At 42.0% G+C, this 25,352-nt stretch overlaps 2 protein-coding genes across 5 annotated transcripts in view; one reads left to right on the plus strand and one right to left on the minus strand.

Moving 5' to 3' along the window:
• B3galnt2 (beta-1,3-N-acetylgalactosaminyltransferase 2) overlaps positions 1 to 12,596 on the plus strand; it is a 43,222-nt gene extending 30,626 nt beyond the window's left edge. The window contains exons 6-12 of one of the 2 annotated variants that reach the window (XM_021179958.2): positions 1,123 to 1,233; positions 4,377 to 4,455; positions 4,939 to 5,122; positions 7,972 to 8,097; positions 8,666 to 8,825; positions 9,291 to 9,347; positions 10,419 to 12,596. In XM_021179958.2, the coding sequence (XP_021035617.1) occupies positions 1,123 to 1,233; positions 4,377 to 4,455; positions 4,939 to 5,122; positions 7,972 to 8,097; positions 8,666 to 8,825; positions 9,291 to 9,347; positions 10,419 to 10,559 (858 nt within the window). In that variant the 3' untranslated portion in view covers positions 10,560 to 12,596. Of the gene's footprint in view, positions 1 to 1,122; positions 1,234 to 4,376; positions 4,456 to 4,938; positions 5,123 to 7,971; positions 8,098 to 8,665; positions 8,826 to 9,290; positions 9,348 to 10,418 lie in introns of those variants that run through there. The other variant, XR_003834626.1, reaches the window with a different exon arrangement.
• The window catches only part of Tbce (tubulin folding cofactor E), a 38,510-nt gene continuing 24,758 nt past the window's right edge, over positions 11,601 to 25,352 (minus strand). The window contains exons 6-17 of one of the 3 annotated variants that reach the window (XM_021179955.2): positions 24,027 to 24,126; positions 23,099 to 23,201; positions 22,074 to 22,150; positions 19,962 to 20,057; positions 19,454 to 19,518; positions 19,299 to 19,363; positions 18,657 to 18,797; positions 16,999 to 17,152; positions 14,609 to 14,677; positions 13,557 to 13,616; positions 11,893 to 11,984; positions 11,601 to 11,711 (exon numbers count right to left, since the gene is read on the minus strand). In XM_021179955.2, coding sequence (XP_021035614.1) covers positions 11,619 to 11,711; positions 11,893 to 11,984; positions 13,557 to 13,616; positions 14,609 to 14,677; positions 16,999 to 17,152; positions 18,657 to 18,797; positions 19,299 to 19,363; positions 19,454 to 19,518; positions 19,962 to 20,057; positions 22,074 to 22,150; positions 23,099 to 23,201; positions 24,027 to 24,126 — 1,115 coding nt within the window. In that variant the 3' untranslated portion in view covers positions 11,601 to 11,618. Of the gene's footprint in view, positions 11,712 to 11,892; positions 11,985 to 13,556; positions 13,617 to 14,608; positions 14,678 to 16,985; positions 17,153 to 18,656; positions 18,798 to 19,298; positions 19,364 to 19,453; positions 19,519 to 19,961; positions 20,058 to 22,073; positions 22,151 to 23,098; positions 23,202 to 24,026; positions 24,127 to 25,352 lie in introns of those variants that run through there. The other 2 variants (XR_003834624.1, XR_003834625.1) reach the window with 2 other exon arrangements.

Here is a 25,352-nt window from a genome sequence, read left to right on the forward strand (position 1 = left end):
AAAAAAAAAAAAAAAAAAAAAAAAAAAAAAAAGACTTGGAACGTGATTTCTTATGTAGAAGAGGAATTATAGTTCAACCTCTAGATAGTTCCCTGGGGACCTTTGTTGTTTGGTCTTACCACAACAGCTAGTTCTTCTCTCCTACCAGCCTTGGCCACCCTGCTGACAACCTCCAGTCTTCCCTTTGCTTTGTAAGCAAAGGATGGGGTGGTCAGAGAACCATCTGACCTACCTTAGACCTAACTCTCTTCAGCCTGGTTTTACAGCCTGTAAAATGCTTATGATTCTGAAGGTGTTGTGTTATTGATTCCCACTTTTCTGACCTTAACTACTTCAAGATTTGTCTGCTTTTGTGGTAATCTAAAATTCTTTCTGAATAATATCTACCTCAATTTCTTCCAAAATGCAATTTTTTTCACTAGTGATTCTATGGCCAAACGTTGGTAGTATTTAAAGATAATAGCTATACTGTTTCCATTTCTGATGTTCAGTGTATAATGACCCATGGCTTGGCAAGTGTTAGACAGTCACATATAAAGATCTATCACATTAGCTAGCACCTTTTACTTTCTCCTAAGCTTTATAGAAGAGAGAGTCCAATGAAGTTGGCATTCTCGTCTTTTGCTAATGACCTTAAAGTAATAAAAATAACTATTCAAGGGCAATTTCAGTGTGTTCCAAAATAAACACATAAACATACCTTTGCCCAGTAATTTCACCTCTGAGATCAATTTATCTTAAAGTATTGGGCAAAGAGAGACATTTATAACAAAACTTCCTTATGTTACAGTAGCCATTTGATTTCTATCAAGTGTCTGTCAGCAGACAACAGCTGTAAATCAAGTAGCATGTTACACCCACATTAGAAAGAATAGCATTAACAGTTGTAGCAGCATTTGGAAATTGACACAGAAGGACAGCCAGGCAGTATCTGTAAACACCACAGCCCTGTTGTGATGGAGTTTTAGACGTACTATAGACGTGCTAACAATACAGTGTTCAAGTTGTGGCTTAAATTTTTAACTGAGATGACTTTTTTTTTTTTGAAGTTTCATGTAAATACTTTCTTAAAACCAAAGTGACAGGAATAAACAATAATTCACTATCATTTTCCCCCAAAAGAGCTTTGAAGGTACAATCGTGTGGGAAAGCCAAGATCTCCATGGCCTCGTGTCCAGAAACCTGCACAGAGTGACAGTGAACGATGGAGGGGGTGTTCTCAGAGTCCTTGCAGTGAGTTGCGCTTTGTTTGCCTTGGTTAGAAACATTACTGCTCTATATGGATCAGAATTTCCTCTTCTCCTAGGCAGTTTCAGGCAGGGCTTTCAAGTATACACACCAGTAAGTGTTCCTGAGTCCTTGCAGTGACAGTGCATGGCTTGAGTTGTGTGTTCCTGTAACTCCAGTGTTAATAATGGAATTTTGCCTTAAGGTTGATATATTTTAATGTATGATAAAAAACCAAGATGCCATTTTACTCTAAAAAATGCTCATTTTAGTGAGCATTTTTTAGAAATATTTGTTAATGGTTTAGTACAGTAGTTTATACCTGTGTTCTCAGCACTCAAGGAGGCGGAAGCAGCAGAATGAAGGAGAATGCTTGCTTTGGTTTAATTTTGAACAACTCTAGAGTTTCTGAATCACAGTTGTCATTTAGCCAGATTTTTCTCAGATGCATTTTTCAAATGTAGCATGGTAATGGCATAGACAGACTTATAAGCAAGAGGCATGTTGTGGTGGTGGTACAGACAACTTTGCCATCCTCGTTGGTAGTTAGTTTAACAAATAGGAAGACACTGGCATTTCAATGCAGAAGTTCAATAATCTCTGGAATATTAGTGCCGCTAACATGAAAGCATTCCTGGTCATGATTTGAGTGTCATGTCATTTATGATTTATTCAGAAAGCATTTCTTGCACACCCCCTGAAAGGCAGGCACAATTATTCCATCTCAGGCCCATGGTTCAGGGAGGAAATGAGTCAGGGGCTTACAAGATGCCTTAGGCCGGGCGTGGTGGCGCACGCCTTTAGTCCCAGCACCTGGGAGGCACAGGAGGGTGGATTTCTGAGTCCGAGGCCAGCCTGGTCTACAAAGTGAGTTCCAGGACAGCCAGGGCCACACAGAGAGACCCTGTCTAAAAAAAAAAGAAAAAAAAAGAAAAAAAAAAACCAAAAAACCAAGATGCCTTAGAAGGTAAAGGCGTATGATGCTGAGCCTGATGACCTAAACTCAGTGAGAACGCCCATGTACATACATATAAATAAATAAACGTAATTTTAAAATGTTTACAACAAAAGTAACTATTTATTAAACACATGGATCCACAAAGTCACATAATTATAGTCTTAGCCTTGTAGATCATGAACAGTATTTTACCCACCATTATTTATTTAAGATAGAGGAATTTTATAGAATGGAATCATAACTTTTTCTTTTATTATTTTTAGGATAGGTGCCTTTAAGTTACCTTGCCACCTTCTATTTGTAAAACTTAAAAAATATCTAGGGTACTCCAAAAAAGGATCCTTAATGTTTGAGTTTGTTATAGTGAGGAAATAAGTTTCCTTCTGAGTCAAGACTAAGTTCAAATCTAAAGACTAATGATCTGCTGTGGAGGAAAGATAGTTGTGGAGGGTCCGAGACAGCTTAAAAATTCAGCTAACTGACGATGGAAACCCGGAGACTTGGTGGAAACCCCTGAGCAGGAGATATTTCAACAAGCCTGTTCCCTGCCAGTAAGTGATGATGTCAGGAATATTTAAAGTTAGGCTGTGACCTTTGAGAAAAGTTAATAAACAAGAATCCTAGTTAGCTGTTTAACTGTCAGTTTGGTACAACCTGGAGTCACCTGAGGAAGTCTGTGGCCTGTGGCCCCGTGGGCATGTCTGTTGGGACTGTCTTGATTGTTAATTGATAAGGTAGGCCACTGCACTGTGGGTGGCTCTGTTTTCTGCACCAGTGGCCCTGGGCTGTATAAAGAAGCCAGCTAAGCATGGCCTGTGAGTGAGCTGTCTAGCAGCACTCTTCCCTGATGTCTGCTGTGTTCCCTTAGCTGTGACTGGGTTTCCGGGTTAGAGAGAAAGCTGCATGCAGTAGTTAGCAAGGCTTGCCTCTAAGTACAAGCCTTAGTTCCTGCCATAACTTTCAATGATGGGTGTGACCTGGACGTGTAAACAGTTTTCTCATGAAAGGAGCTTTTAGTTAGAGTGCTTATCCCAACAACATAAATCAAACCACAACACAATGAGTACTAGAGTATTGTTAAGTTCTAAACAAGCCAAAACCAAGTAGAAAATAGTGGCAGTTTAAAAAAGAAAGCATACCACAATTATGGAACTAGAGTTGAAATTCACAACATTCCACCATAAACTGTACATAAAATTAAATACATGTTATTCACAGTGACCTCAGAATACTCTCTGGTGGCCTTAAAATGGTGTGTCCCTTCTGACAAAAGGAGTCTGTATAGGAAATGCTGTGAACATGCTGATGACTGCTTTTGACAGTTAGCCTCAGCCCCATCGGCTGGAGGAGAGCTCTGGAAGGCAGCCATATTGAAGCACAAGATAGAGAAGGCAGGAGGAGGTAACTGAGGCAGGCGCTTCTAAGAGGCAGGACTGGTGGCACAGTTAAGTCCTAGGTCTTGAGCAGCAGTAGGGAGTTAGTCTCCATCTGACATGTTGGGGACAGATGACGATTTAAAGAAGCTTTTCTCTGCATGGCCCCAGAATTCTCAAGTACACTAAGATCTTAGCAAATTCATGAGAATTTTCATGGAAAAAAAAAGAGGTTTTTTTTTAAATGTTTTTAAAGTGATAGGATTAGATTTAAATTAAATTGGTTTTGTACTCTTGTTTTTGTGAATTTAAGAATATTTATTTAAGTTGGAATTCTAAGCACTGGGCTAGAGTCATCCTGATGCTTTACCTCCACAGCAGAAGAGCTGGCAGGGTGACTTGGTGGTTCAGGGCACAGGTTACTCATCTTCACTATCTCTCTCTTGTGTGATAAGACAAGACCACGGCAGCTTATAAATGAAAGTGGTTAGTTTGGGGCTTACAGTTCCATAGACTTCAGGACCACCATGGTATGGAGCCTGGCGGCAGGCAGGCAAACTTGGTGATGAAATAGTAGTTAATAGTAGTTGACCCTCTTCTGACCTCCTGTGGCACTGCACTGCATGCAGGTGGTGACCATATGTGCATACAAAATAGCTATGTACATAAAGTAAAAAAAAATTTAAAGAAAATCCATGGCATCAGTATCTGCTGTAGGAACAGGTTTCTTGGGGCATCTGCTGGTTCCGCTCTGTATTTGTAACACATTCTCTGTTAGTCAGGAAATGCCTGAACACTTCTGTTTTCATTCCTTTCAGGCTGGGGAGGGGGCACTGCCTCATGAATTCATGGAAGGTGTGGAGGGAGTTGCAGGTGGCTTTATCTACACTGTTCAGGGTAAGTTGGCCAATGTAGTTAACCTTGTTTTATAATTTAACTGTGAAAGGTCATCTTGTCATGTTAAAAGTTCCTTATTGTGCTAGGTACAACAACATAAACCTGAAATGCTGATAGTTAAGAGACTGTGGGAAGATTATGACTTCAAAGCCATCCTGGGCTGTGTGGCAGCACCCTGTCTCCAAAACAAAGCCAAAAAAGCTTACTTTTCAAATCAATGCATTCTTTTATGCAAGTAAAGCATAGTTGAACTCTGTTCTAGTTTTGTTAGTTACCAACATAAGAAACTGTGTTGCGGAGAAATACCCATGTAAGATCACATGTAAGATCACATCCCAAGTAGGCTTCCCTGAGCACCTGTAGATCCTAACGGGTGTGTGCTCCAGTGGCTTTCTTGGGGAAGGAATTCTGGTAACATTTTCAAGGTCTGGGTTCTGAGTGTGCAGTAGTATTTCTCTTCAATAGTCAGTTTTTCCTTTTCAGAAGGTGATGCACTATTAAGAAGCCTTTATTCTCGGCCCCAGAGACTTGCAGATCACATACAGGATCTGCAAGTGGAAGATGCCTTACTGCAGGAGGAAAGCAGAGCCTATGACGACATTGTCTTCGTGGATGTTGTGGATACTTACCGGAATGTTCCTGCAAAATTATTGAACTTCTATAGATGGTAGGTTGTACATATGTGGGGTAGGTTTACGAAACATCATCAAACCACTGAGATTTCAAAATTTAAAAGACTTGTCACCTGAAATGCAGTCTGTTACATCCTGGATCTTTAAAAAAAATTAATTTTAAGTTTTTAAAAAATATTTTATAAGATATATATTCTATTTCATATAATAAAAACTTTATATTTTTATTTATATGTTTTAATTATTCAAATGTAAATGTCTGTTATGTAAGCATGAGTGCCTTGGGAGGCCAAAAGAAGGCATTAGATCCTCTGGAACTAGGGTTGCATACAGTTGTAAGCTGCCCTACTTGAGTACTAGGATAGTTCTAACTGCTGAGCCAACTCTCCAGCACCTGGCTCCTTTTGAAGACATCTTTGAACATGCTGTTTCTTTCTTATTTAGATAAACAGATCCACAGTGTGAATGGTATTAAGGGATCAAAATGAACAAATCAAAATTAATTCCCTTGGATTCATTCCTACATACTTCAGGTGTCTCAGCCTAGCACTGGATGAATTCACTGAGTCTGGAAATGGTCCCTTTTTAGTTTTATTCCTACCTGTCTACCCCAATTCCCTAATTATGTTCACACTAAGTTACTAGTCTGAATTCTTCTCAATTAAATACCCACCTTCCATTTCCAGTCTCTACTCCACGGGCTTCCAGATTCCTTGCATTTGGATGGATGCAGTGAGTGGGTACACGAGTTCTGTCCAGCTGCACAGAGGCTGAGACGGAAGGCTCCTAGAACATGAAGGCTAGTTTTCACATGGCAAGGCTCTGAAAGACAACCCTACTTGTCTGTTTTACAAACTCTAGTAGTTGCTCAGTGAGATTAACTCTCCTAACTTCCTGGAGCCTCCAGTGGTTCCCCTGTCTTGGCTGTATTCTATGTCTGTGACAATAATGTTATTTTACCAATCATAGTTGGTAGTTGCTTGTGGCTGTGCTGACTTTCTGAGGAACAGCTTGCTCTCTCACATGGCTGAAGTACTAACTAACTCCCTGGAGTATGTGTGACTGGGGTTTCACAGTTTTTCCTTATCTCTGGAAACCTTATTTATTGGAAAGACTCATCAGATCTCTTTCTTCACTTCCCCTCTTGGGTGGGAAGTTCACAAGGGCATGTGTACAAGGGATAATGTTTTCTTGGAGTCATAATCTGTAGACGGTCTGGTTAGTTTGCTGAAGGTAACATTATCTAACTGAGACTAGTTATTATTTTGGTAGAAGGCAGTTGAGTCTGGAATACCAGGACTGTATTTAGACAGCAATAGGAGCCTATCCCGAGCAGGTGGTTGTGGTGCATCTAAAATCCCAGCACTCAGAATTCCCAGTGTAGATGCCACTATGAGGAGTTTCAGAAATGGGAAGTTGGGACTTAAGATTGGGGTGAGGAGGGGCACTAGCATTTCTAACAGAGCTCTTTCCCAGGGAACCTTCAGTTTTCCTCCTCCTGCTCCTTACCTACCTCTCCCAGTGTTTTTTGCCTCCCTTCTCTTTACTGTTGTCAAACCTCAGCAGAGCTTTTTAGATCTGCCTCCTCATAGCCCACATTACCACTTACCATCTGTTTTTCAGCATGCTTTGTGTAGGAAACCCTGGGGACACAAAAGGACTAGTGTAGGAGGGTACTAGAGGCACCAGCCACGTTTTAAGTCAGTTTTTAATTATTTGACCTTATTTACTCAGCAGAGTCACCCACCAGTGATCTAAGCATCTTTTAAAACAAAAGCGTCGCCGGGCGTGGTGGCGCACGCCTTTAGTCCCAGCACTCGGGAGGCAGAGGCAGGCGGATTTCTGAGTTCGAGGCCAGCCAGGGCTACACAGAGAAACCCTGTCTCGAAAAACCCAAAAAAAAAAAAAAAACAAAAGCGTTTTTCTGATTGGCAAATACTATGTGTCTGTTATACTGTTAAAAATAAACGGCTAAGTTTGGTGGTGCACACTTTTAGTCTCATTTCTGCAGAGGCAGAGGCAGGGGCAGGTGGATTTTATAAGTTTGAGGCCAGCTTGGTCTATATAGGTGGCTGATCCCCTTACAAGTGTGTACTTACAAACAGATGTGTTGTGCAGGGACTGACAGTCAGGGAACCTGGTTTTGCCTTGTTTGATGTCATCAAGAAAACTAGAGAAATAGAGATCTTACAGAGGGTTGGTTGTTTATAATAATTGAAATGCTGGAAATTGGTTCCAAAGACAGATATGTTTGCACCTTATAAATCATGTTTTAACCCATAATATATTCAGTTTTTTTTAAAAAAAGAAGTTTTGCGACTTCTCAGTATTTTGACTAACCTAGAATTTGGAGCTCTTGGATCTGCTTCCCACCACACCTGGCCCGTTTCATAACACATCGAATTCAGTGTTCTAAGTGAGAGCTTCAGGTCTGATACCTGTCCCGTGATCAACTTTGTAACCAGGCACACGTGGGGCAGGGTACAGGTGACAGGTAGGCCTGGCAGCTGATGTGGAGAATGACTAGGAAGCCCTTGTTAGAATGCATATTCTAAGCTGGGTGTGATGGTGCACGCCTTTAATCCCAGCACTCGGGAGGCAGAGGCAGGCTTGGTCTACAAAGTGAGTTCCAGGACAGCCAGGGCTACACAGAGAAACACTGTTACGAAACAGACAAAAAGAATGCATATTCTACTTCAGTCAGACCTTTCTTCTCATTCTTCTGTGATTCCAGTTGATCAAGTGAGGACCAAGTGCAGTCGATGGCCACAGTAATAGTGTTCTGTGTGTAGGGTAAGACACTGAAGGCGCACAGCTGTACAGGGTGTAGTGTTGTGTCCTTCCATAGCTGCATGGACTTGCATATTTCTTTTTCTGTCAACAGGACTGTGGAATCCACCAGCTTCGATTTGCTGCTCAAGACAGATGACGACTGTTATATAGACTTAGAAGCTGTGTTTAATAGAATTGCTCAGAAGAATCTAGATGGGCCTAATTTTTGGTGGGGAAAGTAAGTGAAACATGGACCGCCAATACCTGACTAAGTGTGATTTAGAGTGAAATATGGAAGTTACTTTTACATAGATAATGTTAAGAAATTTATTGATTATACTCTTCTGGATTCATGTTATCACTGTAATCTGAGGGAATTTTGTTTATTTTATTGAAAAATCTCAGGTTTATTAACCACGAGTCAAAGATGTGGCTTTTGTTTTAGAAGCACATGGTCTCCTGCAACTGTTGTATCCTCTTTGCTTTGTTTTGTTTGGTTTCGGTTAGAATCATGTCTGACACATTTCCTCAGCCATTGCCTTTGCTGCTCAGGACCTCTGCCGTGTTGATGATTTGGTGGGTTTGGTTTCAGTTAAGTATGTCCTGAAACACAGGGTGGGCTTCTCGTAGTTTCCATCCAGAAACTGAGAGCTTATCTAATCTATATAAACTACTATTGGGTAAATAATTCCTTTCCTTAGGCAGCAAGAATCTTTTTCCTGGTCATCTCTTTGGTAGTGATGGAAGGCAGCTAGTAGAAGGATATGGCCAGCTATTACAGAGAAGCCACCATTGTAACATCTCAGTTTCAGGTTGAATTGGGCAGTGGACAGAACCGGAAAATGGCAGGAGCTGGAATACCCGAGCCCGGCTTATCCTGCCTTTGCATGTGGGTCAGGGTATGTGATCTCCAAGGATATCGTTGAGTGGCTGGCAGGCAACTCCAGAAGGTTAAAGACCTATCAGGTAACAAGATCACTCATACAGTCCAGTGTCCTGAGATGTCCCTGAAGCAGAGCCAGCTTACCATGGCTGTCCTTTCTCTGTAGGAGTTACTCCCTAAACATCAGGGACATTTACCTGACACTTCTCAGACTCTAGCCATGATAACCACTCCAAACCAATATTTTCTTTGAGTCTGCTTTCACTGTTTTTAATCTTTGTTTGGACATGTATTCTGTGGAGGAATGTAAACATTTCTGTTCATAAGAAAGGAGCTAAAGAAGTGTTTTCTTTCTCCTGGCTTGATTATAGAGTCAGGGACCAAGTAATGCCCAATGTGTTGATGTAAGGTATGTGAGCAAAGGGCTTGCTTGCTGTGTGTTTCCTGTCTCCCATCTCTGGCTCATACTTACACATCTGGGTTGGCTAGCTCTACATATCACTTTTTGTTACAAAACCATTAAGAAGTTGGCATTTGCTCCTGAGTAGGGTGAAGATGTCAGCATGGGCATTTGGATGGCAGCCATAGGACCTAAAAGACACCAGGTAAGCAGGTCTGGGATGCTGACCTCAGGGCTCTTGTAGGTGTGCAAGTGAACATGCAACCTTTAGCACGGGGGATAAAAGGCTTCTGGTGTCCCAGCTATGAATTTTAAATCGTGACCTCTCAACTTTTCTGACAGCAGACTTTACCTAGAATTTTATTTCTAAGGACCTAGTGGTACAGAGGCAGGATATGTGTGCAAAGACTAAAATGGAAGGTAGGAAAACGGGCTGGGGGAATAAGATTTTTACCTCATTTGTTGTATTGATTTCTTGATTCTTAACCTTCTTCTTTGGCTGTAGAAGGTACAGAAAACAGGACAGGCACGCAGTGTCTGCCATTCAGAGCCACACGTCCACACTCACTCAGCAGGAGTCCTGCTGCTACATCATACTCGGCCTTTTCAGCAAATCAGTCTTGTGATCTATAGTTTCTATAGGTTGTTTGTGGAGCTTGTTGTTTTGTGAAGATCTTTACTGTGACCCTACTTAAATCATCATACATAGGATATTTATTTTGTTCTGCCCTATGGGGCACTGTCATTTCTAAACAATTTACATTGCCTTCTGGAGCTGAAGAGCCTCTTGGACAGAAGGCTTTGTTCTCCTCCATGTACACAAGGCATAGTGCCCACTCTGCTGCCACTGGCGAGTCCCTCATTCTAGGCGTGCTTTTGAGAGACAGGGATCAGCAGCCTGTGTTCATCAGAAGCATGGTTTAAAAAGATTTTTAGATTTTACCCAGGATTTGTGTTCTGAGATTCAATGTGTTTCTTCATATACATGTTCTGTTATTCCGTTGAGTAGTATAGTACTTGGGACTTGCGTCAGGCATCTTGGACATGCCTGCTCTTACAGCATAGTGATGGGAGGAACTCAGCTTCACTCTCACAGCATTAGATACTTATTCAGATTTGGGTAGAGTACATTTAGGTGTCCTTCCTTCCTTCCTATCTCTATCTATCTATCTATCTATCTATCTATCTATCTATCTATCTATCTATCTATCTACCTATCTATCTTCCTTCCTTCCTTCCTGATTCTGTCTTGTATTTCGTATTTGTTTCTCAACAGGACAGCCTGTGGCTGTGTGAGAAAACCTGTGAGACAGGGATGCTGTCTTCTCCTCAGTACTCACCACAAGAACTGAGCAAACTCTGGGAACTGAAGGAGCTATGTGGGGATCCTTGTCAGTGTGAAGCAAAAGTACGATGACCCCCAAGCCCCAGGGACTGCAAGTGCAAGGAAGGCCGTGGCTGGTATACCGTGAGCTGTATAAGCAGTAGGGTATTACTCATGTTTGCACAGATCTTAATGAATCAACTCATACGGTATCATAAGTTTTTATTTATAAATTTAAAGATTATTTATACCAAATTATTTTACAAAAAATATTGCTAATTTTTGATCACTTATACTAATTAGCAGCTCATTACCATTTTTGGTTAAATGGCCAAATTCAGAAAATAACTCCATTTGAATCTCAAGCAGGGTTACAAAAAAGCTCTACAAAACTTAATTAGGCCAGAGAGAAACTACAAAGATGCTGTGTGGCACAGGGGCCACATATACCAAAGTCTGGGTTGCTAGAAATACCAGTTTGTGGATCTCTGATACAACCTGACCTTGAAAAGGAAATGTAAACTAAAGTTTGGTATCTTAAAGATGTTTATCTACATACATATCATGTTTTCTTTTACTGTTTAAGTAAATCTGAATGTCTTAGCTTAGACATCCTGAATGACACACTCTCACTAAACTGTTTTTGTGAGTAGAGTCAAAGTAAACACCTCAGGGTTCAGTGTCACAGGGAAGGAAGTGTAGGGGAAGGCACTATTCTGCCTTGCCTGATGTTTACCTAAGCTTGCATAGGAGGTGGTGAGAAGTGCAAGACAGGCTCAGTGTAAGCATAACATAGGGAAAGGCATGTGACAGGTCTGAAGATGTGGTTCCTCAGCTTAAAGGACATTTCTCAGAATGACCAACCAAATCTCTGTAGTGAACTTTTTAAAAGTTAGGTAGCCCACAGCAGATGTTAACTGTACTCAGATTTAGACTACTGTTTCTATTTCATATTTACATCTTCACATAGTGGAATGCAGTAAGGTGTGAAAACAGAAAGGGCAGAAAAATCAATAGTAATCAAAGCCTTTATTATTCTACTAATATACAACCAAATGGTCTTTTCCCAACAAAACATAACATCATTTGTGAGGGCAAAGGTTTTGTTTCTGGTGTATACATTCCAGTCGTTAAACTCTTACGGTTGGACTGTTACCATCGCACTAGTAGGCAATCTCCATTTTCCACAGAATAAAACTGTAATGGCTGTAGGTCATTTTCTAGTTCAATTTCTCTGCCCGGCATCTAAAATTAAAATCAAGTAGGGAGCAGTAAGACAGGTCTGATGGTGCATGTTATCCATGCCACCCTCCAACGGCACGCGAGCTGTGAAGTCAAAGGCTGCCTCCATTTAGAGCCTGTTATGTATGGCTCACAGTACTGTAGAGAACTAAGCTTAGCTTTGTGTTTTTGCTTAGCAACTTACCTTGGAACTTTCGTAGGACAACAGAAGTTCTGACACAGGAACTTTGAGAAGACGTGACAACAGTCCCTTTACCTTTTGAACTGTCATGGAGTCTGTCAAAGAAAAGAAACTTTTAAGTGACAACTACATGTAGAAACAGCTCAGGAGAGGCAGCCATTGATGGAAGGCTTGAGTCATTTTACCAGGTGATCTTTTAATAAAGTGGGAAATGGAGCCAGTGTTTGACCCAAGTGGTCTTGACAGTGAGGTATCATACCATTTCAGTAGCATTTACTATTTCTTCCTCAATCTGAATAACCAGAATTAAGAGGACACAATCTAGGCCTTTGTGATAACTTCCTAAGGGGTTGTTGAAGCTCCCCGGCGTGGGGGCCTTGAGGGGCTCCTCCCAGCACGAGCATGCAGTCACCAGCAGGACGTGCACACATGACCACTAGGTGTGGGAAAGGCACTCAGAAGAACAAATGCGCTGGTCCGTCAAGAACATCCTAGGAACTTCTTTCCAAAGACAGGTTATAGTGGTATATGGTGGATATTTTGATTAAGAATATTAGTTTCTCTGAAGCTTTAGCTGAAAGTACAGCAATAGTGTGGTGTCCCACAAGTATCACAATGTAGTCAATTATTTTTCTATAAAATTGTTTTTATAAATGCTGTGTTTTTATGCAACTTGTGATAATAAATCTTCTCTATTTTAGAATAAACTAGCCTTTTCCTATTTTTGACTCACTTCAACAGCTGTAGTATCCTGAATGTGCCTAACCAAATTCCCTGTGTCTGGAGGGAGTGGATTGGGTCGCATACTGAAGGCGGAGGGAAAGGGAGGGGACAAGGCAGGTTGAGTGCCAGCAAGGCTCTGCTTCCCTAGTATGGCCTGATATGACTACTCCACACTCCAGCAGTGTGCTTCCTGCCGTGGTGCTTCACCTCCTCAAGCCATGAACAGCACAAACCTTCCTTACGTTACCTGAGTATTTTTTCAGAGCAACAAGAGAAAAGTTAATGCACATTGTTAATTTGTCGTTACATACCACAGTAAGAGAAATTAGATTTCTAGTTTTTAAAAAAATAGAGAAATTGTGAGAAATCGGCTGTAAACTGGATGGTTACTCAGAAAAGCTCTCTTCTGAATGCAGCTAGCTTTCCATGTGCAAGCTTGTTTTGTCTGATGGACACAGATTTAAAATCAATGAGGCAATGTATCTACTAATATTACTCAGTTCCAGCAGTACAGATATTTTTTAAGGATTCTCCACAGGCGGTTTAGAAGTGCTAACTTCTCTCCCGGTCAGGGAGTCATCTCTGGAGAAGAAGCCCCAGAGTATCAACGTGGGGAGCGTTTCTGCTAACATCCTACGGCTGAGCGCATGACCATAGGCTCGGTGTCGGCATAAGCCTATTACCCACAGATATTTTCAAGACATTCTGTCTCAAAACCCACAGACAAGGGAGCTCACAAATTTTAGTAAAACTTTTCCAGATACGCTGATGGCATACTGGAGACTGGAACTTTCTGTTATGTTTTAGACTAAGCTCTAATAATGAAAACACCGTAAGTTGTAGGTCTTCATGAACTAAAAGCTCACATTCCAGCTAGCTCTCCCAGGGCTTCCCCGTGCCCAGCTTCACAGGCACATCGACAGTAGAGACAGATGTACTCTTACCTGGCAACTGTTTTTCTAATATTTGCTGTTCAGGTTGATTTGAGCATTTTATCTTCAGGGCTTTAAGGACAAGGGAAAAAAGATTAATAATCACCATAGCAGGAATTTACAGCACACATGCATGTAGAATTGGGACTTTTGCCTCTGAGTAGAGCACATACTTTGTATACAGAAGGCCTCAGTCTTATTAATAGCAACAGTAAATAAAAATGTGCAGGCCAAGAAATTGCCAGATAATGCAGCAGTTTGATACAACTTGATTCAATCCTCATAAGTGGGTCTTTAATTATATTACATTTTTCTATTAATATTTCCATAAAGCTGGGTGTGGTGGTGCATACCTGTAATCCCATTTTGGAAGGCTGTGGTAGGACTGTCACAAATTTAAGGCCAGCCTTGACAACACATGCCATCTAAGAGACTTTGTCTCAAAAAACAGAAAAATACTTAAATGGTCTCAGAACTGGGGAGGCTAGAGGAGGAGGATATGTACACAGCAGCCTGGTATATAACAAGATCTTGTCTCAGACAGCTGACCCAGGATTCTATCACTTTTTCTTTCCCTCCATACTCCTTCCTGATGGTTTAGCTAGGGCCCTACATATAGGACACAGTACAGGACTCCATATTATTGCATTGTTTACTATTCTGCCCCCTCCTATACCTAGGTTATTCAGTAAGTCTGCAGTATGGAAGCTCCCAGAATGCTCAACACAGACTGGGTGAGTTGGAGTTGACAGTGGTTCTCAACTTTTGGGTTGTAATATCTTGGGGGGGTCAAATGACCCTTTCAGAGGAGTTGCCTAAGACCATTGGAAAACACAGATATTTAACATTACAATTCACAACAGTAGCAAAGTTATGAAGTAGCAATGAAAATAATTTTATAGTTGGGGTCACCACAACATGAGAAACTGAATTATTAAAGGGTTGTAGCATTAGGAATGTTGAGAACCACTACCCTAAGAGAAGCACACTTGATCTCTATCAAGCAAGCCATCACCATCTGCTTCCTACCCAAGACTTCAGTGCAAATCTGAAAGGATTCTTACTTAGTAGCTGGTTTTTTAGCATGAATGGCTGCTGTGTTTTGAGCTCCTCATCTTCAGGTGCACCATATTCTGTTTAAGAAGAAACAAAAAACCAGAGGCCACAATAAGGAAAAAATGTTAGTGTGAACAGAGCCTCTTCCCAGGACCAATCCAGCATCACTGATCAATTAGCCTAGGATTAGCCTTCTGCAGAGCTGCTTGCTGGGTGGTTAAGAAAGATAAACAGTCCCTCCCAAGGAATATTATCTTATTTGTGGCTGTATGTGTTTGTTCTAACAGTAGCCTGACTGCTTTTTTTTTTTTTTTTTGGTGTTTCGAGACAGGGTTTCTCTGTGCAGTCCAAGCTGGCCTCAAACTCACTCTGTAGACCAGACTGGCCTTGAACTCAGAAATCTACCTGCCTCTCCCTCCCAAGTGCTGGGATTACAGGCATGCGCCACGACTGCCTGGCTCCAATGCTTTCAAAACCTTCCAACTAGTACTTGTATTCAGTTTTGAAAATGACCTTTCCTTCAGGGTCCTGAGAAAAACTATGTATGAGCTGGACAGAAGTCACAGGACCCAATCAAGCTTTAACCAGACGTTAACTGTTTAGTATCTGCAACACAGGCAAAAGCTTCCTTTCTCTGTGGGGACCCATCCTAGGGCCGTGGATATCTGAACCTGAATAGCATTAGATACGTCTTTAACGTGCACCTATGGTCACTAATTAGACAGTATAGGAGAACCACCACCCCAAAGTGCTGTAGTGGAAACTACGTGAACCAGCTCTTTCAGAACACCTTTCTGTCCTTTGAAGCCTCAGTAAGTCTATTTCACAGCTGCTTTTAGGAGTTTAAGAATCACCAATGGCACTGGCCAGGTGGTGGTGGTGGCATATGCCTTTAACCCCAGTACTCAGGAGGCAGAGGCAAGAGGATCTTGGCGTTTGAGGTCAGGGATACAGAGAAACCCTATCTTGAAAAACCAAACCAAACCAAACAGATCATGGCACTGTCTTCATCTGCGATGGGGTATTTATTTTCAAGTAAAGTCCTTGACACAAGCACTGTGACGCCTTGGTGGTCTTCCTGCTGACTCACTGAATAACTCAGGGCAGACAGCACATACAGCATGGAATGCTGGACAGAGGCAGTCTTGTACTGGGTGAGATAGAACAGGACCACACTGCTTAGAATGCTATGCAATTAAAACAATGAATTTTTGGTTTCTGGGATTCTCCATTTAATGTATGGGCTGAGGTAGACTAAAGGTAACTGAAACTACGAAAAGGAGGAACTACTGTCCTTCCCCACTGTACTTGGCCTACTGCTGTTTGTTTCTCTGCACACACTTGGCAGTAAGAAGCTAAACTTCATGTACCTACAGGGTTCTTAGAGCCTTCTCTTCACCCTCAAGCAACTCAGAATTTACCTAGATCAGCCAGGAAATTGAACCAGTTAATTGAGTAATTTAAAAGCAATTCCCGTAGGCAGTTTGCCTTCCTCAAATAATGTTCCAGCTGAAACATTTATGCAGTGAGCTGCTTGTATTAAGAAATATATGAAAAGAAAAATGGCCTAAATGTGAACCATGGAATGATAAAAATGATGTCACAACAAAATAGAAAATACATTGGTACATAACGCCCAATCCTTTGCTTTAAAGCCTGGGGCCCAATCAGAGTGCTGATTTAAGCCTGGTGAAATACTGAATGCCAAGCAATATAGCATGTGACTTGGGAAGAATGAGCGTTCATTTATGAACATGCAACACTGAGAGCTTTAGTAAATACCAGTGCTTGAGATGACCTTGGAGTACTGCCAGCTTTTAAAGGGAGCTAATCTCCTCCTCCCTGCAAGGGAAGGTCTTCAGGGAACACACATTGACACTGCCAATTTAGTATGTTTTCTTTGTTTTTGTTTTTTTTTTCACATATATATTTATTTATTTTTAGATATTTTCTTTATATTTCAAATGTTATCCCCTTTCCTAGTTTCCCCTCTGAAAACCCCCTATTCCCTCCTCCCTTCCCCTTGCTCCCCAACCCACCCACTCCTGCTTCCTGGCCCTGGCATCCCCTATACTGGGGCATAGAACCTTCACAGGACCAAGGGCCTTTCCTCTCACTGATGACCGACTAGACCATCCTCTGCTGCATATATAGTTAGAGCCAAAAGTTCCACCATGTGTTTTCTTTGATTGGTGGTATAGTTGCAAGGAGCTCTGGGGGTACTGGTTAGTTCATATTGATGTTTTCAGCTAGTCGATATAGCCCCAGGAAAGTGCCCAGAGCTCCTTCAACAGGGGAACAAGAGCCCCCAAAACAGAAGACAAAGCGCAGTCCTCTGCACCACCACGTCAGCCCTGTGGACATCCAGCTGGAGTCCGCACAGGCTACCTGGACGTACTGCAGCAGAGAAGCTGGTATCTAGGATGGGCTGCCAGAAAGGCTGCATTTGGCCTGTTTTTGTCTGGATCTGGGTGTCCACCAGCCTGTCTCCATTCCTTTCCAAAGGCTTTTCGATAATCTAGCTCAGCTCCACGCCGTTCCTCTGGAAGAATCTGCATTGATGTGAAAGAGAAGTAAGTCTTTTACAGCATCTTCTAGTGAGCTGCTCTGATTTTACCCAGTCCTTCGGGGCCCGTGCACTAACAGTAAAAAGGGGAGGAGTGGTTAGTACACTTTCTACCCACTTCCCCCCTTAGAACTGAGGACCAAAGAAACTCAGGACCTTAAAGAGCTGATGCAGAACTGTAAGGCATTCAAGGCCAGCCCTGATCAGAGACTCTAGTCTCAAAACAAAGTTCAAAATGGCTAGCCATTATATAACCCTGAAGAATTACTAACATAACATCCCCAAGTGCTTGCACATTCTTCTAAAAAACTAATAACCAGGGCCAGCAAGATGGCTCAGCAGTTAAAACACTTGCCCTGAAGCCTAGACCATTGTTTAGTTCCTCAGATCTACATGGTAGAAGAACAACTCCTGCCAAGTTGTCTTCTGGTCTTTATATGCCCACTAATAAGCATGACCCTCTCTCTCCCCACAAACAAGACTTATTTTTATTTTATTATTTTGGTGCATTTATGTTTTCACCAACATGCCTGTGGTATCTGAGGAAGAGGGCATTCGATCTCTTGGAACTGGAGTTAGAGACACTATGGGTCACTATGTGGATCCACTGCAACAACAAATGCTCTTTCCACCCATTTTGAAATTTTCACGATGATAATATCTGCACTAGGTGCCTAGGGTCACCTCTCTTGGTGTGAGCTTCAATAGCTGGCTTCCTCTAGGAAACTTCAGGGTGTGCCTAAGATATCCAAGCCTCACTTTTGGAGGAAACAAGGAAAGAAAAGACATGCTCTGGGCCTTGGATCTTTCTGCCTTCTTTCCAAGGACATGGGATAAAGTGCCTCACACTTCCCCACTGCTCCTTAAATGACCAACACTCAGGCAGCAAAGTAAGACTGATTGGGTGCCGACCTAAGAATAACCTCTACCTTTCAAGGAGCTGGCAAAGAATATCAACAACCAAAATGCACCTGTTCTCCACTTTATAATATCCAAATGTAACCTGCTTTTACCTTTCCTTTCTTCCTTCCTTTCCTTCCCTTCCTTCCTTCCTTCCTTCCTTCCTTCCTTCCTTCCTTCCTTCCTTCCTATCTATCTATCTATCTATCTATCTATCTATCTATCTATCTAATGTATGTGAGTACACTGTAGCTGTCTTCAGACATACCATAAGAGGTCATTGGATCCCATTACAAATGGCTGTGAGCCACCAAGTGGTTGCCAGGAATTGAACTCAGGACCTCTGGAAGAGCAGTCAGTGCTCTTAACCACTGAACCATCTCTCCAGCCCTTTCTTTTACATTTCTTATCATTTGTTTTCTAGTCTTAAAATATTTTCTTTTACCTAGTGCCACGGCACTTCTGTAGTCCTAGCTACTTGGTGGCTGAATCAGAAAGATTACTGAGTCCACAGGTTGAGGCCAGTAGAGGTACCAATAAGATTCCTCTCCAGAACTAAAGCAAAGGGCATGGAGGGTCCCACTGTTCACCTGGCACCTGTTCAGGGTCCTCAGCTGACCAATCTTGGCAATGATGATCTCCTCTGCTTTGTCTCCTTTGCTCAAAGGGTTTCTAGTGCAGGATAGGGCCTGCAGGCTCTGCAGTTTATCCAGCTCATTGATAAAGGACCACTGAAGCAACAAAGGAAAGAAAGCCATCAGGTCCACATTTCATTTGACTTGGCCTAGCAAAAATAAAAGTAGAGTTGCCTAGCTCTCATCTGAGGTGTAAGGTACATCATATCCCAACCCTACCTGGAGGACTTTTACTACCTGGCATACCATGTGAATTCACTGACAGTCCACATCTGTATAAGGAAGATAACTTTAACCTTAACCTGGTTTACTTTTGAAAAGTTTTCCTCTGAGGAACACTTTGCTTTTGGTTTAATGTTTTTTAAGATTTGTTTTTATTTAATATGTTTGGACATTTTTGTCATATGCAGTTAGCAAGGAGTCCAGAAGAGGGGGTTGGCAGGGAATTGAACCCCAGTTGGCTGCAACAGTAGCCAGTACTCTTAACCACTGAGTGCCATCTCTCCAGGCCCCTGGTTTAACCTTTTTGGCAAAAGGAGCCTTTGTGTGCAAGTGGAGACAAGCATATTGTGCCCTGCTCGCTGAGGCAGTTCTTACTTCTGATATCTGGTTGTCATTGACTATGAGGTACTTCAAGGCCGGGAACATGGATGTTTTGCATCCTAGAACAATAAAAATGAAACTGCCCAGTAGGAGTGAAAAAAACAATTAACATAGGAGGGAGGGACATTACTAATAATAATCTTATTTACCAATTTCAGCATCTGGAAAATGTATAGAAGAAAGTCCAATGTCAGAAAGGACTAGGTGTTCTAATCTGAAATGAAAATGTTAAATTCGATTACACAGGATACTACAAAGTCTTCTGGGTATATACTAGACTAGACTAGCAAGTCCTTTCCTCTTCCTTGTGTTTCCATCCTACTGTGAAACACAAGGTCCAGGAGGAAGGCCGACACTGTGACTGTGCCCCACACAGCCCTCTCAGATTCTGGAGTGCCCGGTGTTCTGTCAAGTCCTGAGTGGAGATGTAGGTGTCACCACCAGAGCAAATTCTGCAGCTGCAGATTACCTGGTTCCTCATCCACACAGCTCGAGAGACAAGCACACTCTCCAGGAGAATTCAAGTGACAATTCCCCATGGGACTTGCCCAGTTTAGGAGCTGTATTTTATATCTATTCAAAAGGTTTGTTTGACATATGGCAATCCATGCACTAGAAATGATAAGGATCTGTAACAGGTAAATTTTAAGGGCTTACCTTGGAAGATCTGCTATAAGGCTCAGCTGGCTCTCATCAATTGACGGGTTGGAGGAAAGGTCTAGTGACCTCATTTTCTGCAGGACATTCACTGGCCTGTATTGGAAAGTAACAAGTTTTTCAATGTGGATTAATCTCTTGTTTACAAAGACAAGGGCTTAAAATAAGTGTACCCGCTGTTACAAAGAGTTAAGGAGGAAGTGGATCTGGCCCAAAAAAGGCCAACCCAGGGGATGCTGTGTTGAAATGCTTGCAGTCAGGACCCTATCCTGTCTTTGATATGGAGAAAAAAATGCCTGCATTTGCCTCCACAAATGAAACCATTCTATACAATACAGTTTTATACTTTGAACCAACCCAACTGAAGATTTTTCTTTTTTTGACTTTCTTCCACATACTTATGATACTATCTAAGAAGAGAGATGATGCTCCAGAGAGGTGGGTCAGTTAGAAAAGGCCAACAAGTCTGATGACCTGAGTCCCACTCCTAAAACCCACATGGGAAAAAGAGAGAACTGATTCTCACAAATTGTTCTGACTTCCACATACATACACATACCCAAACAAGCACAGTCTAAATAAATGTCAAAATCTGTATTTTAAAAGAGGGAGGGAGGTGAGAAGTCTTAAACTTGGGGTTTGCTCTTGTAAGTTCTGTCCCTAGCACCCATGGCAGGTAGCCTGTAACTCCAGCTCTAGGAAATCTGATACCCCTTTCTGGCTTCCTTGGGCACTTGCATAGATTCACACAGACAGACACACATTAATTTTAAAAAAGGAAAATCTTTTTTTTTGATTCTTCAAGATGGAGTTTCAGAACTCATTTTGTAGACTAGGCTGGTCTTGATTTCACAGAGATCTACCTGCCTCTGCCTTTGCCTCCTGAGTGCTGTGATTAGAGGGTTGTTCCACTACATTTAGCTAATCTTACTTTCTGTAAGGGAGATGAAGCAACTATATTTATTTAAGAGAACATGGGTCCACATACACTATAGTACAATTGACCTAAGCAGATATTACCAATTAATGACCCTGCATTTGCTAGACACAGCCACCCACACCTATTATCCCAGTACTAAGGAGGTGGAGGCAGATTATAAACTGAAGGTGATACTTGACACATAACTAGTTTGAGGCCAGCCTGGGCTATAATGAGACCTTGTCTCTAAACAAGCAAATAGGGCTAGCAAGATGGTTCAGTGCTCGAGCTTGGGAACTTGAATTTCAGCTCTGAAGCCCACAGCGGAAAGAATCTCAAAGGTATCCTTCAACCACACACCCCTGAACTCAAACACAAACAGCTCATACATAGATACACATAATAATAAGAAAAAAATCTATTTACTTATTTTAAAAATTTTGCAATATTAAAGAATGAACTCAGGGGATGGTGAGATGGTTCAGTGGTTAAAGAATACTGGCTGCTCTTCCAGAGAATCGAGGTTCATTCCCCAGCACCTACATGGTGACTTAAACACTCCAGTCCTAGAGGTTCAGATACCCTCTTCTGGCCTCCGTAAGCACTGTATATATGTGGTATATAGATATATATTCAAGCAAACACACATAAACAAAAAATAAAACTGAGTATCTCAAATTTTTAAGTAAAAATGAACCTATAGCCTTGTACACGCTAACTAGTGCTCTACAATTAGGTTTGCTTAGTTGCCTAGGATAACCTTAAACTTAGGACCTTTCTGCTTTACCCTCCCAGATAGCTCAACTACAACTCCAGCTCTTACTAGTTTAAAAAAGAAACAAGAAAGAAACAAAAAAAATGTACCTGACATACCCTGTACTCCACTGCGAATCAGGAAACCTAATATGTATGCAAAACTAATAAATTCTAATGTTTAGTTTACATATATCAGAAGCCAAGCTATTTACTTATAGAAAGCTAATAAAGTTCAAATATTTAATTCAGGCGTCTTTGATGAGTTCCTCTGGTTGGAGTAACGTTCTATTAGACAGTCTAACTGTACAATGAGTGACTAAGGAGAGTGTGCTACTACACCCTGTATCTGCAAATCCTCCTAAAAGCTACTGCTGGGCCTGAGACTTTACCCAGAATTTACTAAGTAGCAATAGAATCACCCAAGCAAAGTCCATTACCTTTCAGAAATGGAAATATTGTTAGACTTGAGGTAAAGTTCCTCGAGGACTGGCCATGAAGGAGCACAGTGCAGCACCTGGAAAGGAAACTGACTTCAGTGTCTGATAGCCTCTGCTGGCCTTGCTCAGCCACGTTGTCACAGGAACTCCCTGCATTGTGGACAGGTCATTTAAGCTGTACTTGGGCACGATGTGGTGGTGCAGGAGGATGAAGGACCACATTGAAAGGCTATACAGACATTCTAGCACTATTTACCCAATGGCTAAGTCAGCACCCAGTTAGGAAATGCTTCACAAAGGAGCAAGGAATGGTGATGGACACAACCAACTGACCAGTAGACTGGTCCTGAAGGTGGTACTCACCTTCTTAGTCCTGAGAGCACTGAACATGAGGTAAAGAATATGCTGAGCACACAGATGTCTCGTTGGTTCTTAACGTTTTCCCTTGAGCTGTACTACCATCCTCCCTCCCCACCCCCACCCCAACTGCTAAGCGCTTTCCTATCCTCAGGCTCTGTGCACGAGAAGAGGGCAGGAGATGCTCCAAAATCAGGGGCCCAGGACAGACAGAAGCATATATATGTACCAAATGTCTCTGAGCCAAGGAAAACTGGCTACTCACAAGCCAGTCAGACCAGAATTGTGGATGATAGGGACAAGCTCGCAGCAGGGAGAGGGAGAGACTCTCTCCTGCAAGCTCTGCCCTAACAACATCTGCAGGAACCTAGGGGAGCAAGCATTATGACTTTTAACTCCACATATTTAATATATGCCACGGTAAGCATCTGTGTTCAAGACTCCCAAGCAGTACAATGAGCTAAGGGACAGGAACAGGCTGAGAAAGATCATGGATTACCAGATCTCAAATCCCACTTCACCAAAAGATGACTCTTCTGTGATGAAGTTTAGAGCATCCTGCTGTTTAGATAATAAGCTGATTAAAATGAAGCCACTTAGGTTTCAATTCCCTTTTAAAGCAAACATTGTAATCATTTATTACTGTGTAATAAAGCAAAAGTGATTACCTCAGTCCACGTTATTCCTGTTTTGTTTAGGACTAAGGTCTTCAGAGTAGAAAATGTTCTAGTTAGAGTTGGTGAGCCAGAGGGGAACTGCAGTTTATTTTCACTGAGAAGGAAAAAGAGATATGAAGACTTATTTCTACACAGCAGACCCAACAGTCTGGGGTTCAACCTGAACATTTGAGAGGGGTTCTCATGGAGGTAGGTGAAGCTTAAGGTTTCCTCAGACATGTGAACTTGACTTGAGGAGACACTAAACGTCAAATTTTACCCATTTGCTCCATTTGAGGTGCCTTCAAGCCTGAAGGTCTAGTCTATGCATCTGCCTTAGCCTGGTAAAGCTTACCTGCATATAATATAAAGCACTTAAGAAGCAAGGGGAGACGGGCTGGGGTGTGTTCAATGGTAGAGGGCTTATGAAGCACAAAAACCTAGGCTTAGCTCCCAGCACCATCAGAAGGAAGAAAGGAGGGGAGGGAGAAGACGGAAGGAAGGAAGGAACGGACCAGCCTAGTTGAACCCTTGAAAAGTGAGGTTCTAAGATTAAACTAATCAAATATTTGGGAAGATCTTGGAAAATGTGACATTAGTAAACAAGGTAGAGAAATTATAATCTTTATCAAAACTACATTCAGTAATGTCCCAATGAACTACTTATTTCTAAAGAATTAAACAGCAATTCCAAATAAACAAGCACATTCAATTCTAACCCCTCTCTGCTGAGATAACACGTCCCTCTTTCAATGTCAGGTTTATAAGCTATGAAGATCCACCCCCTCCCAATTGATCAGGATATAGATATATTCCTTATTCATGCACCTCAAGGGACCATCTGAAGACTGCCCTGAAGTTACCCTTTAGCAAAGTCTAGTCAGCCCAAGCTTCCCAGAAAGTATCGGCCAGCCGTCAGAGAAGACTGCACAGTCCATACCTGAGATCAAGAGCCTCCAGGTCTTTGAGCTGCTCTGCAATAAGAACCACTTCATCCCAAGTTGACAACAGGTTTTTGGATAAATTTACAACTCGAATATCTAAATGCACATTTTAAGAAAAAGTAATTTCAAAAGACTCACCAAAGACATAGAATTAATATCACTCTAATTCTAGAATAGGGATTTTATTTTTTAAAGAGGAGTGGAGTGGGAGCTGAGACAGGGTTTCTCTGTATAACCCTGGCTGTCCTGGAACTCACTCTGTAGACGAGGTTGCTTTTGAACTCAAGAGATCTGCCTGCCTCTGCCTCTAGGGTGCTGGAATTAAAGGTATGTGCCACTATGCCTGGCTGAGTGGGGTTTTTAACTTCTCACTGGGTACCCACTAGTTTGATTTTTTTCTCCCATGAACACAAATGTTCATCTTTTAAATTATCTATTAGACTAGATATAGTTCATTGGTTAGAGTGCTTATCTAAATACCCAAAGTCCTGAGTCCCATCTCTAGCAGCAAAACAAAACGGAAACACTATTACTCTGGTTCATTCAAAAGCTAAAAATACTCATTTTTGTTTGTCAAGATGTGAGAGAAGCCTAATAAGCAAAGGACAACCAAGTGTCACAAACTCCTGCAGGGCTGTCTGACAAGAAAACAAAGACAGAAGACAGTGACAGCAGAGATCGGTTGTCTCTGATACAGTGATATACTTAGTACCACTGGGCCTTGCCCTCAGCTTTGCCTTAAACACAAACATGTCCATGTGTACACACACACACACACACACACACACACACAGGGTGCATACCCATCCTTCTCTCCATAGCACCAGTCCTAAACCCACAAATCTTCTAAAGAGCACCGTCCCAGAGGAGAATACAGGGTAGCAACAACACAGGCAAGAAAGGGGCTGAGAACGCAAGGTCTGCAATGTAATGTGGCTTCTCTCTGGTTCAGAACCACAAATTTAGAGTAAGACTCTGGGACCATCGCACATGCACTGAGGCTTAAGGATCAACAGCTATGCTTTTAAGGAGGTCACAGTGTAACATAGGTCCAGGCCATAGGCTAATGGACAGCGTAGCATTCCTACATGATATATGTGGGTGTTACTATGGTTACTCTACAAGGGTTAGTTACAAAGGCCAAGATCTCAGGTTCTTCAGGGAGACAGTCCATAGCTTCACCTGCAAGTCTGAAAATTCCCTGTGCTTAGAATGACAGGCAGGCCGGGCGTGGTAGCGCACGCCTTTAATCCCAGCACTCGGGAGGCAGAGGCAGGAGGATTTCTGAGTTCGAGGCCAGCCTGGTCTACAAAGTGAGTTCC

This window comes from Mus caroli, chromosome 13 (genome assembly GCF_900094665.2).
Source record: "Mus caroli chromosome 13, CAROLI_EIJ_v1.1, whole genome shotgun sequence".
NCBI lineage: Eukaryota > Metazoa > Chordata > Mammalia > Rodentia > Muridae > Mus > Mus caroli.